The sequence below is a fragment of the Taudactylus pleione genome, unplaced genomic scaffold, assembly GCF_031769625.1.
Source record: "Taudactylus pleione unplaced genomic scaffold, aTauple2 ptg000309l, whole genome shotgun sequence".
Taxonomy (NCBI): Eukaryota; Metazoa; Chordata; class Amphibia; order Anura; family Myobatrachidae; genus Taudactylus; species Taudactylus pleione.
Genome location: NW_028284710.1, coordinates 11,777,861 through 11,800,172, shown reverse-complemented (window position 1 = coordinate 11,800,172; position 22,312 = coordinate 11,777,861). Strand labels below are relative to the sequence as shown.

Genomic DNA, 22,312 nt, shown 5'->3' with positions numbered 1-22,312 from the left:
TACCCTTACAGAGATAGGCAATACAATAGAACAGGTTGGCATGATTCCATTGGTTCTTCTTCCTGGTTCTTCTGTTATAGTACAATTCATAGGTCAGTTCGTATGGTCACAGTCAAGCCTCCAACAGCTCTTTGTGTCCATTTTCCCACTCTATAACAAATCTAAACTGGCTGCATTACAAAGTACATTTTAATGCCTAACTCTCTATGATCCATAATTTGAAGACACATGTTGTGATTTCTTCACCGATGGAACTAGAAATCTGCAAAGACACAGTGGTTTAGAATGACATCAAACACGGTCTACTTATCATGCACTAAACCTTAGATATCAGATAACATGTATTTCACAACATTACTGATAATGAATAAAACCTTAAATATTAACCTTAATGCTAGGGAACCTTTTTATGTCAGTGTGTAAGTATTGGGATATTAAGCAAAGACGCTAGTTGGCATTGTGCATCTACGTGTTTGTGTAGTACACCGTGGTACGTGTTTTGCAGGGCTGATCATATTATATGTTTATATCAATGTATGCATTTATATAATGGTGACTTTTAACAATGTTCTATTGTGTGGGAAATGCACGACGCTAAATAATAGCATTGCCGTATGTACTTATGTGTGAGATTCGCTAAAATGGCGCTGGGCAGCCATTCGCAAAATGGCTACTTGTTGCCATTCACAAAATGGCGTTGTGCAGATTTTAATTTTTAACAGATTCTGTCTCAGCCAATTATCCAGTTTCGACAGTCCACCCTTTGATAGCAAACAACATGCTATCACACTCTGATTTTATAATTAATTTTTAGGCTTACACTTTGACATATTATTATTATTCTTAAACCATCAATATTGTGTCTCAAAGAGGGGACATAAAACTAACCTTATACACACAGCGCGGATCTTGGGAGATCCTGGGAAAGATGTGGGGATGCACCAATCCTCTAAAGGAAGTCTTGAAGGGGAATAGGGACTTACATTATTTAAGATGTTTAAAACTAACATTTTATAATACATTTCATGCATGTCTAAATCTTATACATCATCTGATGGTACCTTCTAGTTCAGGGTTGTAATGCAGTCCTACATTTACCTCAGTATTCATATTGTTACTTCTAACCACCATCATAATCTCATACCTTCGTATTACCTTATCTTTACATTTTCCACATTTCAACACAGTAGGAACACATCTGACACATATGCAAATTACTAAGATGACAAGCAATATAAGGATCAGGAGTTTACCTATACTAGCAACGATTTCCTGGACCCACTCTCCTAGACTGGAGAACCATTTCACTGGGTTCAACCATGAAACCCAGTTTTCTACCTTCTCCTCTACTTCAACCACTGAAGCATTATGGTTCTTTTTCCGAAATTCTCATTTCAGCTGCAGAATTTCGTCCATCTTCCGGTCTTTTACCTCCTTGTGATCACTAGTATTATTTGTAATATATATGCAACACTTTACACCAAATTGGGTTGCCAAAGTTACACAGTACCCTCCAGTGACAGCTGTTAAATAATTTAATACTAATCTGTGTTGCACCAGTTCTTTCTTGTAAACCTGTAACGCCTTACCTGTGTACCTAAATGTGTCATCATACAGCTCAGTGATATTATCTATTAATTTAGCAAGATCTTGGATATATCTAAAATTTAGTGTACCCTGAGTGATCCATGCGACTAAAACTTGAAAGCCAGTTGTTTCACTAATCAATTGTGTGGCTTTATGTACATCACCAGGTATCATATGTCTTTTCTCTCTGTTTTTATACTGTGTGTGAAGATATGGTGATGGTGTGTTTTTATGAATACCAAGCATTTCACCATGTGTAAGGGTCATAACCTCTGAGAGTACTCTTCCCAGATAACACAAACCTTCGGAACTCGAAGAAAGCCACTTGTACGCTTTCCTTCCATATATAAAATATACATCATCGGAGAGAACATAAGGGAGAGAGTGCATCATGATCATCCAACACATTTCCCTAGCAAATGTTCCTATCTCAGGTTCTCCCATCTGGTTAACACACATTTCTGGTTGTATAACCCTGGCACAGTACCCATCTGGTACTCTGCCAACCCTTTCTTTGAAGTTACTTAATGTATACTGATACTGGAAGTGTCTCCCATTTAACCTAATTGTGCGTAATAGTTCAAAATTCGTAGGCTCATGATCAGCTCTTAGTGAGAAGATCATCGTCTGGTTATTCCCAGTCACCTCCCAACTTCTTGGTTTATTGGAGTTGGTGATGTTCAAACATAAAAGTGATTTATCTGGTGGAGTTTAAAATGAGGTGGTTTGGTGTTTAGAAATTTTCCATCCAGCGTCTTCCCTTGTTGCAGTTCTAAAACCTCAGAGACATGTAATGGAAGTGGCACTAACCCTACATTATGCTGTCCCTGGGGCACATGAGAACTCACCCAACAGTCAGTCTGGTTTAAAACTTTGCCCACCATAGTATGATAATCCTCTAAAGGATACCCACCTCAATACTGGTTATACTTAGGTTGGCACTGCTGGATGCAATTCTCATCAACTAAGGACCCACAAAACTCATACATAGCACTCCTTCCCCCGACTCCACTCCATTGATATCACCATCAGCTCCCCTCTCCATCCTCTGACCTCCATCACAGAAATGAGATATCCCAAGACAAACTAAAATGAGAAAAACCCAGGAAGAAAGACCCCCCATAATCACAGCCCTCCACTCCATTGCTGGAATAGTGGTCTGTATATTTCTCTAGCTCAGGTGTTCCACTGCAGTCACCAACTGTCTCGGAACAGGCTCGCAATCGACAGGTCCATGTTATCTGCCACGATTCCGCCTTGTATGTCCTTTGGGTGATTGACCTTCTTACAGTGAGTGGAATGGACCTAGGTATCTCTCTCCACCACTTTCAATGAAGTTGTACACATCAACAACACCTGATACGGACCTTCCCACCGATCTGTCAAACAACCTGAGCGCAAGAAATTTCTGATCATAACAAATTCTCCAGGTTCAACCTTTGTTTCAGGCATATCATGTGACAACAATTTCAGTTTCTGCTGTTGCTGTTTTAACTGTTTACTCCTTGTTATAAGATACCTTACAGTTACCTCGTTGTTAGTTTTCAAATCCTCCTGTGGGCTTATAATCAAATGAGGTTGTCTTCCAAACAGTATTTCAAAGGGGGACAGATTGAGAGGGGGTCTGGGAGTTGTCCTGATACTGTGAAGGACAAGTGGTAGTGCTTCAGGCCAACCCAGTCCAGTTTCAGCCATGATTTTACTTAATTTGTTTTTAATAGTCCCGTTCATCCTCTCCACCTTGGCACTGGCTTGCAGTCTGTAGGGGGTATGAAGTCTACTATTAATACCCATCAACTTACACATGTTTTGGAAGACATCACCTGTGAAATGAGTACCCCTATCACTTTCAATAATTCTAGGGATACCGTATCTGCATACAAACTCCTGAACAATCTTCTTAGCAGTAAACACAGCAGTGTTAGTGTCAGCTGGGTATGCCTCAACCCATTTAGAAAACACATCAGTGCACACTAATACATACTTGAGATTCCTGCAGGGTGGTAATTGGATGAAATCAATTTGTATTACCTGAAAAGGTCTGTCGGTCGGAGGAATGTGGGATGATTCGGTAGGGATCGTTTTCCCAATGTTTTTCCTCAAGCAGGTCAGACAGGACATTGCTCTCTTTTCCACTTGAGAAGAAAAACCCGGTGCACACCGGTATGCTCTCACCTTGCTTTCCCAAGTTAGTCAGACCGTGCGCTGCCTCAGCCAGGCTTGGGAAGTACACCTTGGGGGCCACTGGCTTACCTTGTCCATCTCTCCAGAGTCCAGAAGTCTCTTTCCCACATCCCTTGGACCTCCAGACTGCCTTTTCCTGTATGGAACACAAATTTTGCATCTCAATTAATTTCTGCATGTCAATCGTTTGGAACATCATTTGGTTAATTGGCACATTCACTTTTAACCCTGCTGCCCATTTGGCAGCTTCATCTGCCCTGTTGTTGCCCAGTGACACCGGGTCATCCTAACATGTATGGCCTTTACACTTAATTACCGCCACTGTCTTAGGCAATTGGATCACTGTCAGTAGTCCTTTTATATGTCTGGAATGTGCGATTGGTGTGCCTGCTGCTGTCATAAAATTTCTCAGATGCCATAGAGCACCAAAATCATGTACCACCCCAAAGGTGTACCTAGAGTCAGTGTAGATATTAGCAGATTTACCTTCTGCTAACTCACACGCTCTCCTTAATGCCACCAGCTCCGCCACTTGGACCGAATGAGGTGGACCTAAAGGTTCGGCCTCTATGATGTCTTCATCATTTACCACAGCATAACCTGTACATAACTCTCCAGTGTCAGTTTGTCTATGACAACTCCCATCCGTGTAAAATGTCACATCTAAATTTTCTAAAGGTGTATCTCGTATGTCAGGTCTTGCAGTAAAGGTTTGATTCCGATATTCCATACAATCATGTGCATCAATATACTTGTAGAACTCACCTTCTGCCAGCGACTCACCTCTCTCCACCCTTTGTGCATCCTGTTGCACATATGGTAAATATGTTGCTGGATTTAATGTACTGCACTGTTTGATGGTGATGTTTGCAGGTGCTATTAGAGCTCGTTCCCATTTTTTGAACCTAGCTGAAGAGACATTTCTGGTTTGGGCAGAATTCAGCAAAGCAGATACAGCATGGGGAGTATAGACAATATTATCATGGCCTAATACTAAATCCTCACTCTTACTGACCAATAAAGCAGTTGCTGCTACAAATCTTAAACACGTTGGGAGTGATCTTGCCACAGTGTCCAATTGTCACTGTAATATTCTACGGGCCTACTGGCATCACAATGTTTTTGTGTGAGGACACTTACTGCACAACTGTTAGCTTCCGTACAATACAAATCAAAAGGTCTTTCATAATCAGGTATTCCCAATGCAGGTGCTCTTGTCAGACTATCCTTAAGGTTAAGGAAAGCCTGCTCTGTTTCCTCTGTGTATATGACACATTCGGGCTTTGAGGAAGAAACTAAGGCCCTCATTCAGAGTCGGTCGTAAGCGGCCGCTTGGTCGTACGCCTAATGACCGCAAAACTGAAAAAGGAAGCAATCGCATGCCCGGTCGGTCGCAACCAAAGTGACACCCATACATGAACAATGCACCTCCTCTAGCTAGTGAGTGATAACAGCTAGCGATCAAGTCAATCATTGTTAGTTGTTGTCAGTCGCTGTATGTTAATTTTCTTCTGATGGTTGCGGCCGCTTGTGTTGTATGCAAATTGCAACAAAAATTAACAAAAAAATGCATAGAATAAGCCATCCCCATGAAATATATTTATTCTTATTATTCTCTTAGCAAACGCAACTGAATCACTTACAAGCCAATTAGCAGTGTTATTAGCAACAACAAACGATTATTAGCTGCTTGCATTGTGTGGCACAAAATAGAAACATCAAACATAACATCAGTCATATTCGATAGCATCGATTGTACTCTGGTGCTTGAGAGAGCACATACCCAACCTAAAGCTGTACGATCAGCCAGGCCTCTAACCTGTTCACAGAGGGACGTTTTACTACTTCCAGACTTCTATGTCAGTCATAGCAGGTAATTTATGTACGCCCCTAAAACACCCTGAAAACGGTGAGGAATGCCTGCGTTTTTAGACCACCATCCCTGTCAACACCCGCAAACGTCCTTTCATGTCTATCAACTCTCAGAAGCCACTTCCTGCTCGTGAGCCGAACGATTGACAGCATTTTGGATCGCAAGGTCTCATACGCACATGCACACAACTAACCGTACGCATGCGTGGTTTGGAAACATCGGATGTGTATGACCGAGCGGCCGCTTACGACCGACTCTGAGTGAGGTCCTAACTCCTGTAATGGCAAGGCCAAAATAGAAAAACCTGGGATCCACATTCTGCACTATCCACACATTCCCAAGAAGGTACAGATTTGCTGTTGGTTCTGTGGCAGTGTCATGGTCTGTATGGCTTGGATTCTGTCATTTGTCAGGTGTCATAACCCCTGGGTTAGGCAATGTCCCAAGTATTTAACCCTGGACTGGCATGGCTGTAGTTTGTCCTTAGCAACCTTGTGTCCTGTTTGCGAGAGATGGAGCAACAAAAGTTTAGTATCATTTAAACATGACATAAACGAATCAGAACATAACAATAAATTGTCCACATATTGTATTAGAACAGATCCATTGGGAGGTTGAAAAGATTGTAAACAGTCCTGTAAGGCATAGGAGAAGATATTGGGGCAATCGTGTTTATGTGTATTGTACACCCCTGTATGTAAAAGCGAATAGGTACTGACAGTCAGGATGAAGAGGTACAGAGAAGAAAGCAGAACAGAGGTCAATGACAGTAAAATGGGTTGCATTTGGTGGGATCTACATAAGAATGATAGCTGGATTTGGCACTATGGGAAATTGGCTCTCTAATACCTTATTAACCCCTCTAAGGTCTTGTACCAGCCTATAACCCCTCCCACCACTTTTCTTCACAGGAAAGATGGGACTGTTGGCTACGCTTGCTGTACGGACTAAAATTCCCTGTTGTAATAACCGCTCAATTATGAGATAAACCCTTATCTCTACCTCCTGTTTTAATGGGTACTGGGGAATTTTTGGAGCTTGCCTACCGCTTTTTAGATTTACCATTACGGGAGGTACATTTGCCATTAATCCAGTGTCCTGTTCATCCTTGGTCCAAAGTGAATCTGGAATTTGGGATTACATTTGATCTACCTGAGATGGATTTTTACCTGAACCAGTAGAGTGATACATTAACCTTTGGGGAGTGTCTAATATATCCCTCACCTTGTGTGCCACTCTCTCTGGGATATCTAAGAATATACCATCAGGGGTACAATATATGACACATCCCATCTTACATAACAAATCCCTTCCCAGTAAGTTAGTAGGAGCCGCTGCTGCCAGGAGAAAAGAATGCCTGGTATGCAATGGCCCAATATAAACCTCTGTGGTTTCGGTTTAAGGATAATGTTGCACTTTACCCATTACACCCATTGCTGGTACTGTCTCGCTGGTCACCTGTAAATTAGCTGGAGATTTTATCACTGATCTGGTCACCCCTGTATCTACAAGAAAAGGATGTTTTTAAAAAGGATGTTTATGACAGCTACATCAACCATCATCACCGGTTCTTCCCTAGTACTTCCAGTTAACCTGACTATCTGTAGACTACAGGTATGACCTGACCCCTAGCGTTGACTCTCACTCTCCAATACAGCATTTAAGGCCACAATTGGAGCTTGTGAATGTGGGAAATTTCCTGCATTCTGTGTATATCCCTTATGTGGATATCCAGGTACTCCCTGGTTAGGGGGTCCTACCTTCTTCACCTTACACTTCCTACTTACATGTCCCACTTGGTTACAGTTAAAGCACCTTCATGAGTGGGGTGGGTGAAAAAGTTGCTGTGTGGGTTGAGCGGTAGAGAAAGATTGTGGGTGTGGATAGGGATTTTGAGGGTACTATGCTGGCTGTGGATAGTATGGGGTTTGTGGTTGTGTGTGATAAGTGGGGTAGGGCTGTGTTTGTGGCTGAACAGGATTTATGAGGGCATTTAGCTGTGCAGGTGTATATGTGCCTGGTGGCTGTGATGTTACATTCATTCCTTCTAGAGCTTGAATACTAACATCCATTAACTTCTCGCTCTGGGTCTCTCTCTTTTTGAGGATGTTTTTATCATGTTCAGTAGCGGACTCCCTGAGTGTGTCTATAGTAACTCCCCTCTAGCCAGGTAGAGAGGTCTGGACTCGGGTCTTTAGAGTGTCTTTAAGACTATCCATAAGTACCGTGATGACCATTTCCCTGTAATGGGTGCTATCTTTAATATCCTCTATCCCAGTGTACTGGGTGATAGCCTGCAGAGCTTGGGTACAATAATACTCTGCAGATTCACTCTCTTTTTGTTTTATGGTGTAAATTTTACTCCAGTTAACTACTACTGGAAAATATACACCCAATTGAGTTATTATGCGGGTAATGTTACCTTGGTTATCCTCGTCTGTTAAGGGGCCATCTCCCTCCAATACGCAATCCGTCGGTATTGTGTGGAAGACACGCCCTTAACACCACTCGCCAATCCTTATTGGTTGGCTCATAAGCATTACCCAAATTTTTCAAAAATCTTTGGCATTTTGCTAATTCCTTCTTAGGGTCAGGGAAATCATTCATTATGGAATGTAGCTCAGCTCTTGTCCAAGAACAATGCATTGCTACATCCCTTGTGGGCACTACACCATTCGCATCCGGATTCCCTTTGGGAACAGTTATTGTCCGGATGGGATGGAGACCAGCCACACTGTTACCCTTGACTTTGTTACCTGGCTGGGGATTCAGTCTATTACTGCTACGTATAGGGTTAACAACTTCCTCTACATGTACAGTGGATGTTAACACTTCCTGTACTACCACTGATGAAGATGGGGCCACCCCCCATGCTCGTTGTGATGGAGCATCTAACATTTGTACGGCATGGGAAATGGCAGACATAACAACAGGTTAAAATAACAAAAAAACAAGAATAAAAATCAGAATGGCGCTATCAAATAAGCTGCTGGTTCAAGGAGTATGTCACTCTCCTAATATATATATAGTATACAGAAAAAATGGAAGAACCTGCGCTAGATGTCTAATCTCATAGATCTGATTGGATAACGATGGATCAAAATACCATATAAAACATAGGTGGCATGATATAATCACTGAGTGAAATAGGATATAAGTAATAATATTATATAGTGATATTATCAATCATATAAGGTATACGGCTTGCATTGAAAAGTACCATTTAATAATGCACATTTGGGCAACATATAAATGCTTAAAAATCACAAAAGACATCAAAAGTTAAAAATTTTCACTCAGGCTTTCAGACTTTGATTGTGGTTCCAAAACACAAAAAGATATTAATCACCAAAAAGCAGATGGTTACACGCTGTGATCTAAATACAATTAGAGCAAACAAATTATACAGTCACAAGGTACAGTCGTTACATTCGCATGCGCTCTGGATCCAGATTCTGGCATCAAAGATGAAACCTCCGTCAACAGCAAAGAAAGGATGACTGGCATCTAGTTTCAGAGAGCCTTCATATATACCCTTACAGAGATAGGCAATACAATAGAACAGGTTAGCATGATTCCATTGGTTCTTCTCCCTGGTTCTTCTGTTACAGTACAGTTCATAGGTCAGTTCGAATGGTCACAGTCCAGCCTCCAACAGCTCTTTGTGTCCATTTTCCCGCTGCATAACCAATCTAAACTGGCTGCATTACAGAGTACATTTTAATGCCTAACTCTCTTTGATCTATAACTTGAAGACACATGTTGCGATTTCTTCACCGATGAAACCGGAAATCTGCAAAGACACAGTGGTTTAGAATGAAACCAAACACGGTCTGCTTATTATGCACTAAACCTTAGATATCAAATAACATGTATTTCACAACATTACTGATAATGAATAAAACCTTAAATATTAACCTTAATGCTAGGGAACCTTTTTATATAAGTGTGCAGAGTGTAAGCATTGGGATATTAAACAAAGACGCTAGTTAGCGTTGTGCATCTACGTGTTTGTGAAGTACACCGTGGTACGTGTTTTGCAGGTTTGATCATATTATATGTTTATATCAATGTGTGCATTTATATAATGGAGACTTTTAACAATGTTCTACTGCATGGGAATCGCACAACGCTAAATAATAGTATCTCCATATGTACTTATAAAGTGTGAGATTCGCTAAATTGGCGCTGGGCGGCCATTCACAAAATGGCGTCTTGTTGCCATTCGCAAAATGGCGTCGTGCAGATTTTAATTTTTAATAGATTCTGTCTCAGCCAATTATCCAGTTTCGACAGACTGCTGCTGTATCTGCATGCAAAAAGCTACATTTCAGTACCACAGCCACTGATACTGTAATGTAACATTTTGCATGCAGAGACACCCTCAGTCGCACTCAGAAAATAGGCATGCTGCATGTTATTTTAATCAACATATGCTGTATGTATGTCCTATGCATCATTTTGCGAATAAGGCGCATATTAAGGGAATAAGACGCACGGAGTTCATGCATTATATGTAATGTGACTTGTAGCACACGAAGGATAGATGTATGTGGACACATCTGTACAATGCATGCATGAGATGGTGGTATAGAGCCCTCAAATCAGGACTGTCACTATTAAATGATAATATTTGGGAGGTATATGCATATACAGAAATTTCACAAATAGCAAACGTTATACTGTACATCAATACTGTCATGGATAAATGTGTGAAAAATATTGCCCTTCAAAGCATAACTAATGAGAGTTTCTGCAGTGCTATACTGTATATGGAAGGAACAGCTTATCATTTCTTAAACTCATTTAGAAGTTCCTGTATAGAGAGTTAATTTAGGTGCATCCAATTTTGCAAACCTCTCCTCTTAGTACTGTACCTCGCAATTTTGCTGCAACACATCTGCTTTTGCAATAATATCATTTTAGGAATTCTTCTTATCTTGATTCTTGTGGAAAAAGCTTGATGTGACTTTGGGGCATCAAGAGGGGGGGAGCGGGTACTATTTACCCATGCCCGGACTTGCTAGAGGGGCCCGGCAGCCCCCCCCTCCCTCTTTCCAACGCTGGGCTGTAGTGGGAGACTGCTCGCAGCTGCTGAGCAGCAGCCGCAGCAGTCTACTATGTCTGTGGGGGAAAGTGATCACACTGATTGCGCCCCCCATCGCTTTGTGCCGGGCTCAGGGGCTCACGGCGCCCCCCTCCCCAGCTCACATGATTTATTTATTTTTAAAATGATCCTAAGGGGGCGTGGCCACACCTCTCCTGTTTATGCCACCCCCTACTTTCCCTTTGCCCGGCATGACTCTCAGCGCTGCTGCCTGTGAAGCCTTTTGAGTTTGCTTCTATGAGGGAACACACTGAAAGAGGTATAATTCCGATATTATGATAAGTGCTAGCTATGGAATATCCTGAGGTGTTTAACACAGAACAGATAAGTACACTAAGGGCCATATTCAATATGGGAGGCAAAAGTCCGTGCAGGACTTTTCGCTCCACATCGGAGGTTAGAGTGGGGATAAAGTATCGGGCGCGTGCCCGCTTATCCCCATATTTAATTTAAAAGGAGTGAAAACGGGACCCGGCGAAATTGGATCTGCGAAAAAAAACAGAATTTTCGGGAAATGTGCCTGGGAGCCCCCTAAAGATGTCCAGACATGGGGAATCACAATGAGTACCCCCATTTTTGCCAAGGAAGTTGGGGTTTGTAATAGCCGCAGCAAGTGCATATTTGCGGCTATGAAGAAGGGGCGAAGAATAGCACTTATATATATATATTTTTTTTTAATAACTATTGCTATCAAATTTGGGGTACATGAAAATGGGGGTAAGCTTTTTTTTTTAAGTCCCTAAAATGATTTCTAAAAATTCTGCAAAAATGCACCTGCCGCTACTCTCTCAATGAAGAAAACACCTGCCGCATACTTGGGAACCTCTCTGAATTTAATATGGCTATTTTAGAGTGTGTTCCCTATTTTTTTTTTTTACCCCCAAAATTAAAGTCAATGTTTCGGGGTGTCCCAATTTAATTTTTTTTTTTTTTTACTTTTTTTGATACAGTTTATTTTTAAATGACATTCCCAGGGGTGCAGGCTATTTTTCTTAAGCTTGCACCCCTAAACCCCAGTTCTGGATTTTTTTTTTGCCACCTATTTCAGTAGTGAAAAGTTATCCCAGTTTTTTTTCAAACACTTTTCGTACCTGTGAAAAGTGTTTGAAATTGAATACGGGCATAATTGAAATTGGCGAAAATGACGCCATTGGCAATGAATTATAGCCGATTCCGACATTTCACTCCAAATTGAATATGGCCCTAAGGGGGGGTATTCAATTACAGGCGAAATAGTCAGTTTTCACCGTCGTTTGCGAAATCGGCTGTCTGATCGGCCAATATAGCAGTCGATTTTGCCAACGACAGTGAAAAATGGTAGTGTTTCACCTAAAAACTGGAGAAAACTTTTCTCCAGCCCACGGCAGGCGAAAAAATTAGCAAAATCCCTATTTTTGGGTAAAAATTTGGGATTTCTTACAGAAGCCTTTGGACAGCCCGCCTAATGATACTTTAGCGGAAAAAAAAATTGTAAGTGGCGAAAAACGAAATTTTGGTAAAATTATTTTTTTCCACAAAAAATGCGTTTAACGTATTGGGGCTGGTATTTCGGAGGGCCATACGGATGCACCAATTGTTTTAAAAATCGCACGTAGTTGGCACAGGCGTTTTTTTATAACCGCTAAAAAGTGCCTGCGCCAGCCACATGCGATGTTTGGAACACTTGACGCATCCTTATGGCCCTCCGAAATACCAGCCCCAAAACGTTAAATGCATTTTTCATGGAAAAAAAAAATGTGACCGAAATTTCACCGGTCGTGCGCAACTTACGATTTTTTTTCCCTAAAGTATCATTAGGGGGAGTGTCCAAAGATTTCTGAAAGAAATTCCCACATTTTTAGACAAAAATAGGGATGTTGCATTTTTTTTAACCTGATCTGGGATGGAGAAAACTTTTCTCCATTTTTCTTTTGCCAATTGTGTTTTCGCCTGTGTTTTGGCGAAAATATTGCCGTTTTTTGGTGAAAAAGTGACGTTTTTACCTATGGCGAAAAAACTGCCGTTATCGTCGCTAATTGAATACGGACCTAACTGCAGGTTTTTGGTGGCATGCCAAAAGTTAAATGGATGAGTTAGCACTGTTTAGATTGCATGTAGCATGTAACAAGATACACTTATGTGCTGGCACAGTCTACAATGAGAGGAATGGATGTGTTGGTATCGTGGGAACAGTGCGTAGCATGCAATCCGAGGCTTAGATGTGTTGGCACAATGGGAACAGCGCATAGCATGCAATGAGAGGCACATATGTGTTGGCATTGTAAAGCGTGAAATAGGGTATACGGATGTGTTGGCATTGTTTGGACAGAGCATAGCGTGTAACTAGATACATGTATGTGCTGGCACTGTGGGAGTGCCATGCAATGAGAGGCACAAATGTGTTGGCATTGTGGGAACAGCGTAAAGCGTGAAATAGGGTATACGGATGTGTTGGCATTGTTTGGACAGAGCATAGCGTGTAACTAGATACATGTATGTGCTGGCACTGTGGGAGAGCCATGCAATGAGAGGCACAAATGTGTTGGCACTGTGGGAACAGTGGTTAGTGTGCAATGAGAGGCATGGATGTGTTGGCACCTACAGCTATTGCGAGCGGTCAGGTTGATGGTCACGATGGTCAAGACCATCGCGACCATCGGGCTTGCGACGAGACCCGTGTGGTAGGGTCTCGTGGCCACAAGCCCCAGAGAGCTTCTGGCTCTAATAGAGCCGGAAGCTCTCCCACTGACAACACTGGTGATGTCAGTAGGGCCACCCCCAAATGGCATGCGTTCCTTTGGGAACGCCTCCTTTTGGCCAGCCACCCCCCCTGCCCGCCTACCAAACGGGGCGAGCTGTCACTCATCATCGACAGCTCGCCCCCTTTGGTGCGAGACCCAGAGCGACGGAGCACCCGTTGCTAGCCGGGTCTCGCGCATGCGCACAACAGAGCCGGTTCTGTCGTGTTCATGCCCAGTGGGCAAACATCGACCCGGTTGTGAGCGCTCAGCTCTCGCAACCGGGTCTGAATCAGGCCCAGAGTTCACAAACAGCAGATAAATGCAAACAGGTGAAAATGTCACAACCAATACCCTGGCGCAGAGTCTAAGAACCCCACTTGGACTTCACCATTAATGCCTGCAAGAGTATATGGACTTTACACAAGTGAAGATCCAAGTTGCGGCCCAGTGTGGTTGGTTCCCACCGTGAAAGCAACAGTACATAGCTGGTATGAGGAAAACAGAATAGATGGAGATGTGGGTAAGTCTGTGCTTGTTGAGGAAACTAAACACTAGAGTTTAAACAACACTGGAAGAAAACTATAGAGTATATTTCTGGAGCGGGAACACCTATGTAGAACACAGTAGATACTCATGCACTGTAGGATGCACTGTGTATATTTTTATAGTCACTGGCTGATGAACGATTTCCTGCATGAGTCATTGGTGCTGGAAGATTGAGGTTATTCCTGATTGAGGTAATACATCTCTAGCCTGAGGCTGAGCCCAGATGGGCTTTGTCAAGGATTCTAAATGGGGGTGGGGGGGGAGAGAGAGAGACAGAGAAAAAAAAAATATCTACTAGTAGGTGGTAAAGAGGTATTCAGACTAATTCCATCACAAAATACTGTAAATATTTAACACGTATGCAAATGCCTGCATTTTACAATTGAGCAAATATACCAGGTTCATTTTTGCACTATTGTTACTTTGTGCACAAATCATATGAGTCCTGTATGTTTTTTGTGAGATTGACAGATATGCAGGAAATCTAGCAAGTTAAAAACTGTCATGATGGGTCGGCACCTACCAATGGGAATAGAAGTACATGGTTCAGAGACTGAATGACAATTTTTAGCCCTAGGGAAAAGTCCACTAAAGTAGCCCAGTGGATGCCTTGTACTAGACCACATTCCAACACCTTTCCCCTGGAATTCTGGGCTACAGAGAAGTGGTTCATGATTTGTGTGATGGATGGTTCATTGTCTGTGGAATGAATGTGAATGGAAATAAAGCAGGGATTAAGGGATGTAAAGATGGAGTTTGTGCAAAAGTGAGATTTCTTGATGTAGACATGTGGTTTATGATGTAGTGACAGTTTGAAGTGCAGTGACAAAGAGTTTAAAAATATCAGATATAGCCAGGGGCATATTGGCCATATACTCTATTTTATTTATATTGTGTGGTGATTCCTAGACTTCTGTCTGTATTGCATAGCAGTTACAAGAATGTTTTGTGAATGGTATGGTTGTGCCTAGTATGCTCTCTGTATCATAAATAAATCCTTAGAATGCTCACTGTATCATATATCAGTCACTAAGATGCTCTCTGTATTGTATGTCACTAGGATGCTCTATGTTCTGAGTACAGTTCGGCAGAGGTAATGCAATTGTTTTTCTTTTACACTTCTGTAGAAAATGTATTGTAAACTTGCCTATCTTTGTGTTGGTTCTACCTACTGTTGATTTGGACCCCCTACATGAGGCCACTTTCATACTTTTATCCAGGGCTTCTTTAAGACACCAGTCCACCCCCATACGTGCCTACTCTCCCGGGAGTCGCGGGAGGCTCACGATTTTTCGGGTAACCCCCTGCACCCCCAAAAAAGTAGGCAAATCTCCCACATCCCTCCCACTTCCTAGTGAAGTGGGCAGGATGGGGAGATTTTCTGAGATGTTTGCGGGTCCGTATGGAGGGGGCGTAGCTAAATGGCGCAAATTGCATCATTTAGTCCTGTCCTCTTCCTCGCAAACCCGCATATCGCAGGGGTTTCCTGGTAAGGGGAGCGGGGCTTAATGCCGTCTACTGCCTGACCCCGCCCCCCGAAGATGGAAGAAGCAGGTCCTCTCTGGCTGCTCCCAAAATGGTGCCCTGTAAAGTCGGTAAGTATGGTCCACCCCTGATAATACAATTATGTTTATATATATCCCAACCATTCCAATTTCACTGGGGCAGTTCCAATATCATGGATCGAATAGTCACCTCGATTAATCATGGTTTGCAGTCAGTTGGAGGGCATTCCCCTGCACTGGGTGCAGGTGTCTATTTATGTATATATATCATATTATTTATATAATATAATTCAAACCAAAATCTAATTGTAAACCCACAAATCTGTATATGGATTTCTAGCAGAATTAAGTTCATCTGGATCTGACTCAAACTCATTGGGCTTATAACTTGCTGCTAAGATATATTTACCGTAGTTAAAAGGGCATTCCTATGTGGACCAATAAATATAAAGAATAAAATATGCTGTAAACTGAGATATTTGTAAACTCTCTCTCTCTCTATCTCTCTCAAAATGTGGCTGAATGTAGTGATAAATGGTGCCGGTTAATTAACATGTGAGGTGTCGATTGGAGCTTCTCTACATGCGTCATGCATGTATACTGTAACAGGAATACACAGAAATGTGTAAGAGATACATGTACCGAAGCTGTTCCAGCAGCATCACACATGGACGTAATAGAATCAGCTCATATGTGTTGAAAAATGAATGTAGCAATAGAATAGTACCAATGCACTAACCTTTAGTAGATGAAAATTATATTTTGAATAATAATTACACATATGTCTTAACAGCAGGCCATACTTGCCTACTTTTGAAAAAGCGTTTCAGGGAGATTGTGATAGCAACACCTATGACTGCGCGTTAAAGTGGGCGTGTACTGCTACATCTGGGAGACTTGTCATAAAATTGATTCGCCTCCCAGATGAGCCCCAAAGCTGTTGGTAAGATCTACCTGTTGATGAAAACACAATGATACTTTTCAGAAACTACATGTAGCCATAGGGATCATTGTGCCTTATACCCAATGCAGGGAAATTATAATCATGATCCAATTTAAATGTGTGTAGGAGATTGTAAGACTTTTCAGGGAACAGGAAGATTGCTACTATTTCAGGGAGTCTATCTGACAATCAGGGAGTTGGCAAGTATGCAGCAGGTTACTGTATCGGGTGAATTCAATTAGCCCTGATAATGTATAAGGGGTGAAAAAAGGTGGAAGCCTTGGGCTTTAATGCCAAGGGCTACTCAATTACAGCCCTTTTTTCTCGCCTGATAAATTATCTGTTTTTGCGCATTAACACATAGAGGGGTCTATTTACTAAGTAGTGTTAGGAGACAGAGTGAAAAGTGATAAGAAAGTGATAAGGTGCCAGCCAATCAGCTCCCAACTGTCATCTTACAGGCTGTTTGAAAAATGACAGTTGGGAGCTGATTGGCTGGCACCTTATCACTTTTCACTCTGTCTCCTAACACTGCTAAGTAAATAGACCCCAGAATCCGGGAAAAGTTCCTGGACATATGTGTTAACCCACTGTTTGCACCTGATAACAGGCTAATTATTTCATATATCTTTTCTGGTCTGCCCAAAAAGAAATACGCGTTAAGTGCAGTGCTGCAGGCTGACTTCAGGGCAAATTAGATAGCCAATGGGGAATAAATTAGCCCGTGGTAAGTTACCTTCGATGAGTGCAGTAACATATCAGTTAAAGTAAAATGTGTAATTTTCTTAATTTGTAAAAACATTTTCAGTGAGTAACCAGAAAAGCAAATAGATGACACCAATACTGCTCAATGTTGGCCTGGTTCTTGGCACACCACTTTGAAAGTGGCCACATCTAATGATTTCTAACAAACTGCACATGTATTGCAGGCTGCTTACATATCTTATGCACTTTACAGCGATTCTGACCCATATGTATCTCAGTCTTTTCTCCATGACTACCGAGTAGGCATTACTGGGTGTCAATTGGGTGGCGTCAGGGTGATTGCATGTATGAGAATTGTTCCGTGGGTGTACAGCCAGAGTTGCAACCTATTCTGAGTCATATGTATGGTCAGTGCATGCCAAATTCAATCGCATCTCATGCAGCTAGCATGCTGTATGTGTAACTGCCAATGATAATGTTGGTGGATTCTCTCGCAGACTGTGGTGGTGATATCGCATAGATGTGTATGAATATGGACTTTTTTTGCATTAGCATTACATTGACATTCCATATGTACATTGCATCCAAAATTGCATTCACTTTATGTACAGCTCAGAATTAGGGATGTGCGCCGGACCATTTTTGCTGGATTTGGATTTGGCCTTGAATCGTCGTCCGGCTGTGGATTTGGATTTGCCAAGCATGCAGTGACTAGATTTGGATTTTTTTACAAAATTGACAAAAAAAGCTAAAAATCACATAATGTGGGCTTTTTTTTGTTCCTAGAGTATTATTTACCTCAATAACATTAATTTGCAGTAATTTACTGTCAATTTAGACCACCTCACAGCTTATAATATTGTTTTCACCATTATTGGCCAAAGGTTGCAGTGAGCTGACTGGTTACTAAGCGTCAGAGCAGCGGCACAGTGACACAGACACCACAGATTAAAGCACATCTATGAAACATTGCCACACAGTAGTGGCAGAAATGTAAGGTAGTGCAAGATGGAATTGTCCTTGGTTGTCCTTGGGCCACCCATCCTTATGTTGGATATTAATAGGACATGCAGAGTCACAGTGCTTATATACAGAGGGCTAAGGCCTAAGCAGTCACGGTGCTTGTATATACAGAGGGCTAAGGCCCACAAAAGAACGGTGCTTGTATACACTGAGTGCTAAGGCCCACGGAGTCATGGTGCTTGTATACAGAGAGGGCTAAGGCCCATGGAGTCATGGTGCTTGTATACACAGAGGGCTTATGCCCAAGAAGTCACAGTGCTTGTATACACAGAGGGCTAAGGCCCACGGAGTCACGGTCCTTTTAATTTATACAAAGAGGGCTAAGGCCCACGGAGTCACAGTGCTTGTATATGCAGAGAGCTAAGGCCCACGGAGTCACGTGCTTTTAATTTATACACAAAGGGCTAAGGCCCACGGAGTCACGGTGCATGTATACACAGAAGGCTAAGGCCCCCACGGAGTCACAGTGCATGTATACACAGAGGGCAAAGGCCCTCTGAGTCACAGTGCTTGTATACTCAGAGGGCTAATGCCCACGGAGTCACGGTGCTTTTAATTTATACACAGAGGGCTAAGGCCCACGGAGTCACGGTGCTTCTATACACATAGGGCTAAGGTCCAAGGAGTCATAGTGCCTATATACACAGTGGGGTACAGCACCAAAAAATAAGTCTTGTTTTTTAAATTCTTTTTAAACTTATAACTTTCTTAAAAGTTTTTTTTACTTTTTTAAACTTTTTTTGTACACACAGTCTCAACACTTTAATCAGCAGAGCGTGCATTAGCGTGCAGTGTGCCTCCTATACAGTCACTTTACCAGCACAGCCACTTGTGAGTGTCTGGACACAGCCACTTAATCAGCAGAGTATAGTGCAGCATCAGTGTGCAGTGTGCCCCCTATACAGTCACTTTGCCAGCACAGCCACTTGTCCCATAGAATATCAGCAGAGTAGTGTGCAGCGTACAGAGCATGGAAGTGCAATGTCGCCAAGTCCCGGTCTTGGCCCCTTTTGTAGAGGCGAACTCTCGCGAAAATCCGACACTCTCGCCTCTTGTGAGGATCCGACGTCAGGAGGATGACGTTCGGCCTCGCAGTGGGATCTGAGTCGGCGGGAACACCTGAGACGCTGCTCAGGTGGACACGGATACCGTTGTGGAATCCGAACCGCTCATCCCTACTCAGAATAAGGCCCTATGAATTTAAAAAATAAATGTGACTATAAAAAAGTGCAAATGCACTCATCTGTGACAGGGGAAAATGTTACTTTGTACAATTGTATCATCTGTCGGTGGCTTCTGTATATTAAAGATGATGGGCCAAATGTAATAGGATTCGAGTTTTAGTTTACATCCAACTCTCACCTTCTCACATTTTTTGAAGATACGAGTTGGTTCCGGGACTCGCAAATGTAATAGCCTGTGAACTTTTGAGCTCAAGGCTACTACAATACGCAAATCTGTGTGAGTATTTGCCTATGTAAACTCACACCTTTTAGTGCGACTAGCAATAAAAGGTGCGAGGTAGATAGAAGCCTTCACCGATCAGTGAGATCCATGAAGGCTACTGTCTGTGTGTTAAAAATAAAAATGACCCGCACCCCCTCCCCAGAAGCATAACCAGCCCTGGGCTCTGTACTGCCTGCGTTGGTTTTTAAAATACAGAGGACAAAATGCATAGGGGGCCCCTGTATTTTAAGTACCAGCACTGAACTTTTTCTAGCAGAGGGGTAATGCCACAGCTATGGAAACTCTTTCACCTGGCCAAAGCATTACCCTGACCGCTAATCAGCCCAGGCCGGGGATAAAGGGTCGATTATAACAGTTCTAAGTAACCCTATGGCTACTCAGAATGGCCGTGGGAACCGAGACGCCGGAGCCATTTTTACTGCATACGGGATCTCAGATGCAGGAAGTGACACACCCCTGAAATGGTCACGGCATGCCTGCGTTCTTTACCGCCACTCCCTGTTACCTCCCCCAAACGCTCCATGACTGTCAATCACACTGCAAGTAAAAAGTCTCTGCGAGCGACTACAGTAATGTACCTTGACACATGCACAGTGCAACTAGATGCATGCGCAGTTTAATGATAATCGCACATCTGTGTAAATATCGGCATTGCGTACATCTCTGAATCATGCCCTTTGTGCAGTTTCTCTTCATTCGCAAAGAGATATTCACTCTACACAATTACCCCTGTATATATTAACATTTTCAGTATATACAGTAAACAATAAATTTTGAGAATGATACGATCAATGTAGCCACATTACACAGACCCCTTTACATTTTTTTTTAAATAAACTGTCATTTATTTTTGTATGTTCCTCTTCACATAATCGTTTACAGTGTCATATCATTTGCACCTCCTGATATTATATTGCACCTGCTTCTACCCATGTTGCCATTACTGCTTCCCTCTCCTGTGTCATTCAGAAGATGCTAAAGAGTTTACAAACTTTCTTGTACTGCTGTATAAAAATGTTAATAGTAATAAAAGTGTAATTATTACAGATGTTTTGTGTGAGGTTAATATAACACTTGTCATTTTATTTGTTTAGGAAAGTAAGAGATGCAACAGGAGTTGACATTAATATGCGGGTTGGGGTTCACTCTGGAAATGTTCTATGTGGCGTCATTGGCTTGCAAAAATGGCAGTATGATGTATGGTCACATGATGTTACCTTGGCAAACCACATGGAAGCTGGAGGAGTTCCTGGGTAAGAGAACATTCATCTTTAAAAATATGCTAATTAAAGACATTTCTTTATATACTATAAGAGTTTATCACTGTTCTAACATTTTCCTTTATAATATTTATTATCATTATTTTTGTTATTGATATTACTTGTACTGAACACTATGGGCTTGATTCTGTGTTGGGGGGTAAAGCAAAAAAGAGCAAGTAAGGGGCATATTTACTAAAGTGCAGGTTTTTAGAAGTGGAGATGTTGCCCATAGCAACCAATAAGATTCTAGCCATTATCTTCTAGAAGGTGCTAGATAAATGATAAGTACAATCTGATTGGTGGCTATGGGCAACATCTCCACTTCTAAAAACCTTTAGTAAATCTACCCCGCCCTAACTAAGGACCTTGTAGAGTAAAAACTCAAATCTAAATTGCAGAGTATGCAAAAATATAATAAATGTATTTGCACCATACTTACCGACATCCTGGCAGCCCCCTCTGGGAGAGGGCTGCCAGGTTGGTGCCGCAGGGATGGTGGGGGGCATTAAGTGGGCGGAGTGGGGTCATGCCGGTGCGATTGCATCATCGCAGCATCAACCCCACTTTATAGTGCCGATATTACCAGCATTGTAAAGCAGGGGGTGGGGCTACAATGATGCAAATCAGTGCAAATCGCATCATCGTCTCTCGAACTGCCCACTTTCACGTGAGGGCACGGGGGTCGGTGGCCATTCCGGGGGACTTGCCTACTCTTGCAGGGTGCCAGGAGTGCCACACGATTTTCGGGAGGTTCCCGGCAGTCCCGGGAGAGTAGGCAAGTATGATTTGCTCCCCTTGTATTGCAACATGGTATGTCCAGCTACTTGCTATTTTTTTGCTTTACTCCCGAATCAGAATAAAGAAATATATTTAACAGTCATGTCAATTAGTGAAACGGTAATATATAAGAATTGATGATATAAAGTGGGCAAACACACAACACAAAAAAGATGATAGCATGATAGCATTCTAAATGCATTCTAAATGCTACATATACTACAAATTAGGGGCTGATGCAGAGTTGTCTGCAAAATGAGATAATTTTTAAGAAAAAGCTGCATATAAAATGACGTATTACGCATATGCAGGTCTCTGGAATACGGCGCCGGTGCCGTGTTCAAGGTAACATTTGTGCTGCTCATGCGCATATCTTTGGGAAAATGATGGCCACACACAAATGAGATATCTGCACACTGGTGCTAGAGATATAGCACCCATAATCGATAGGCCCATGGCCTGGTTTATATCAGGGACACATCACAAACATTTAAATCTCACTTGCATTTCTGTTGTAAAACATTTATGTTATGTTCATCTACTAAAATATAAAAAACCCTCTAATAAAACAGACACAACTCACATAAGAAAATAAATAAAAATACATTTGCTT

The 22,312-nt window shown here is 42.1% G+C and overlaps 1 protein-coding gene across 1 annotated transcript in view; it reads left to right on the top strand.

The window, feature by feature from the left end:
- ADCY2 (adenylate cyclase 2) overlaps positions 1 to 22,312 on the top strand; it is a 1,382,785-nt gene that overhangs the window by 814,471 nt on the left and 546,002 nt on the right. Inside the window, exon 8 of the mRNA XM_088442287.1 lies at positions 20,755 to 20,913. Coding sequence (XP_088298413.1) covers positions 20,755 to 20,913 — 159 coding nt within the window. The remainder of the gene's footprint in view (positions 1 to 20,754; positions 20,914 to 22,312) is intronic.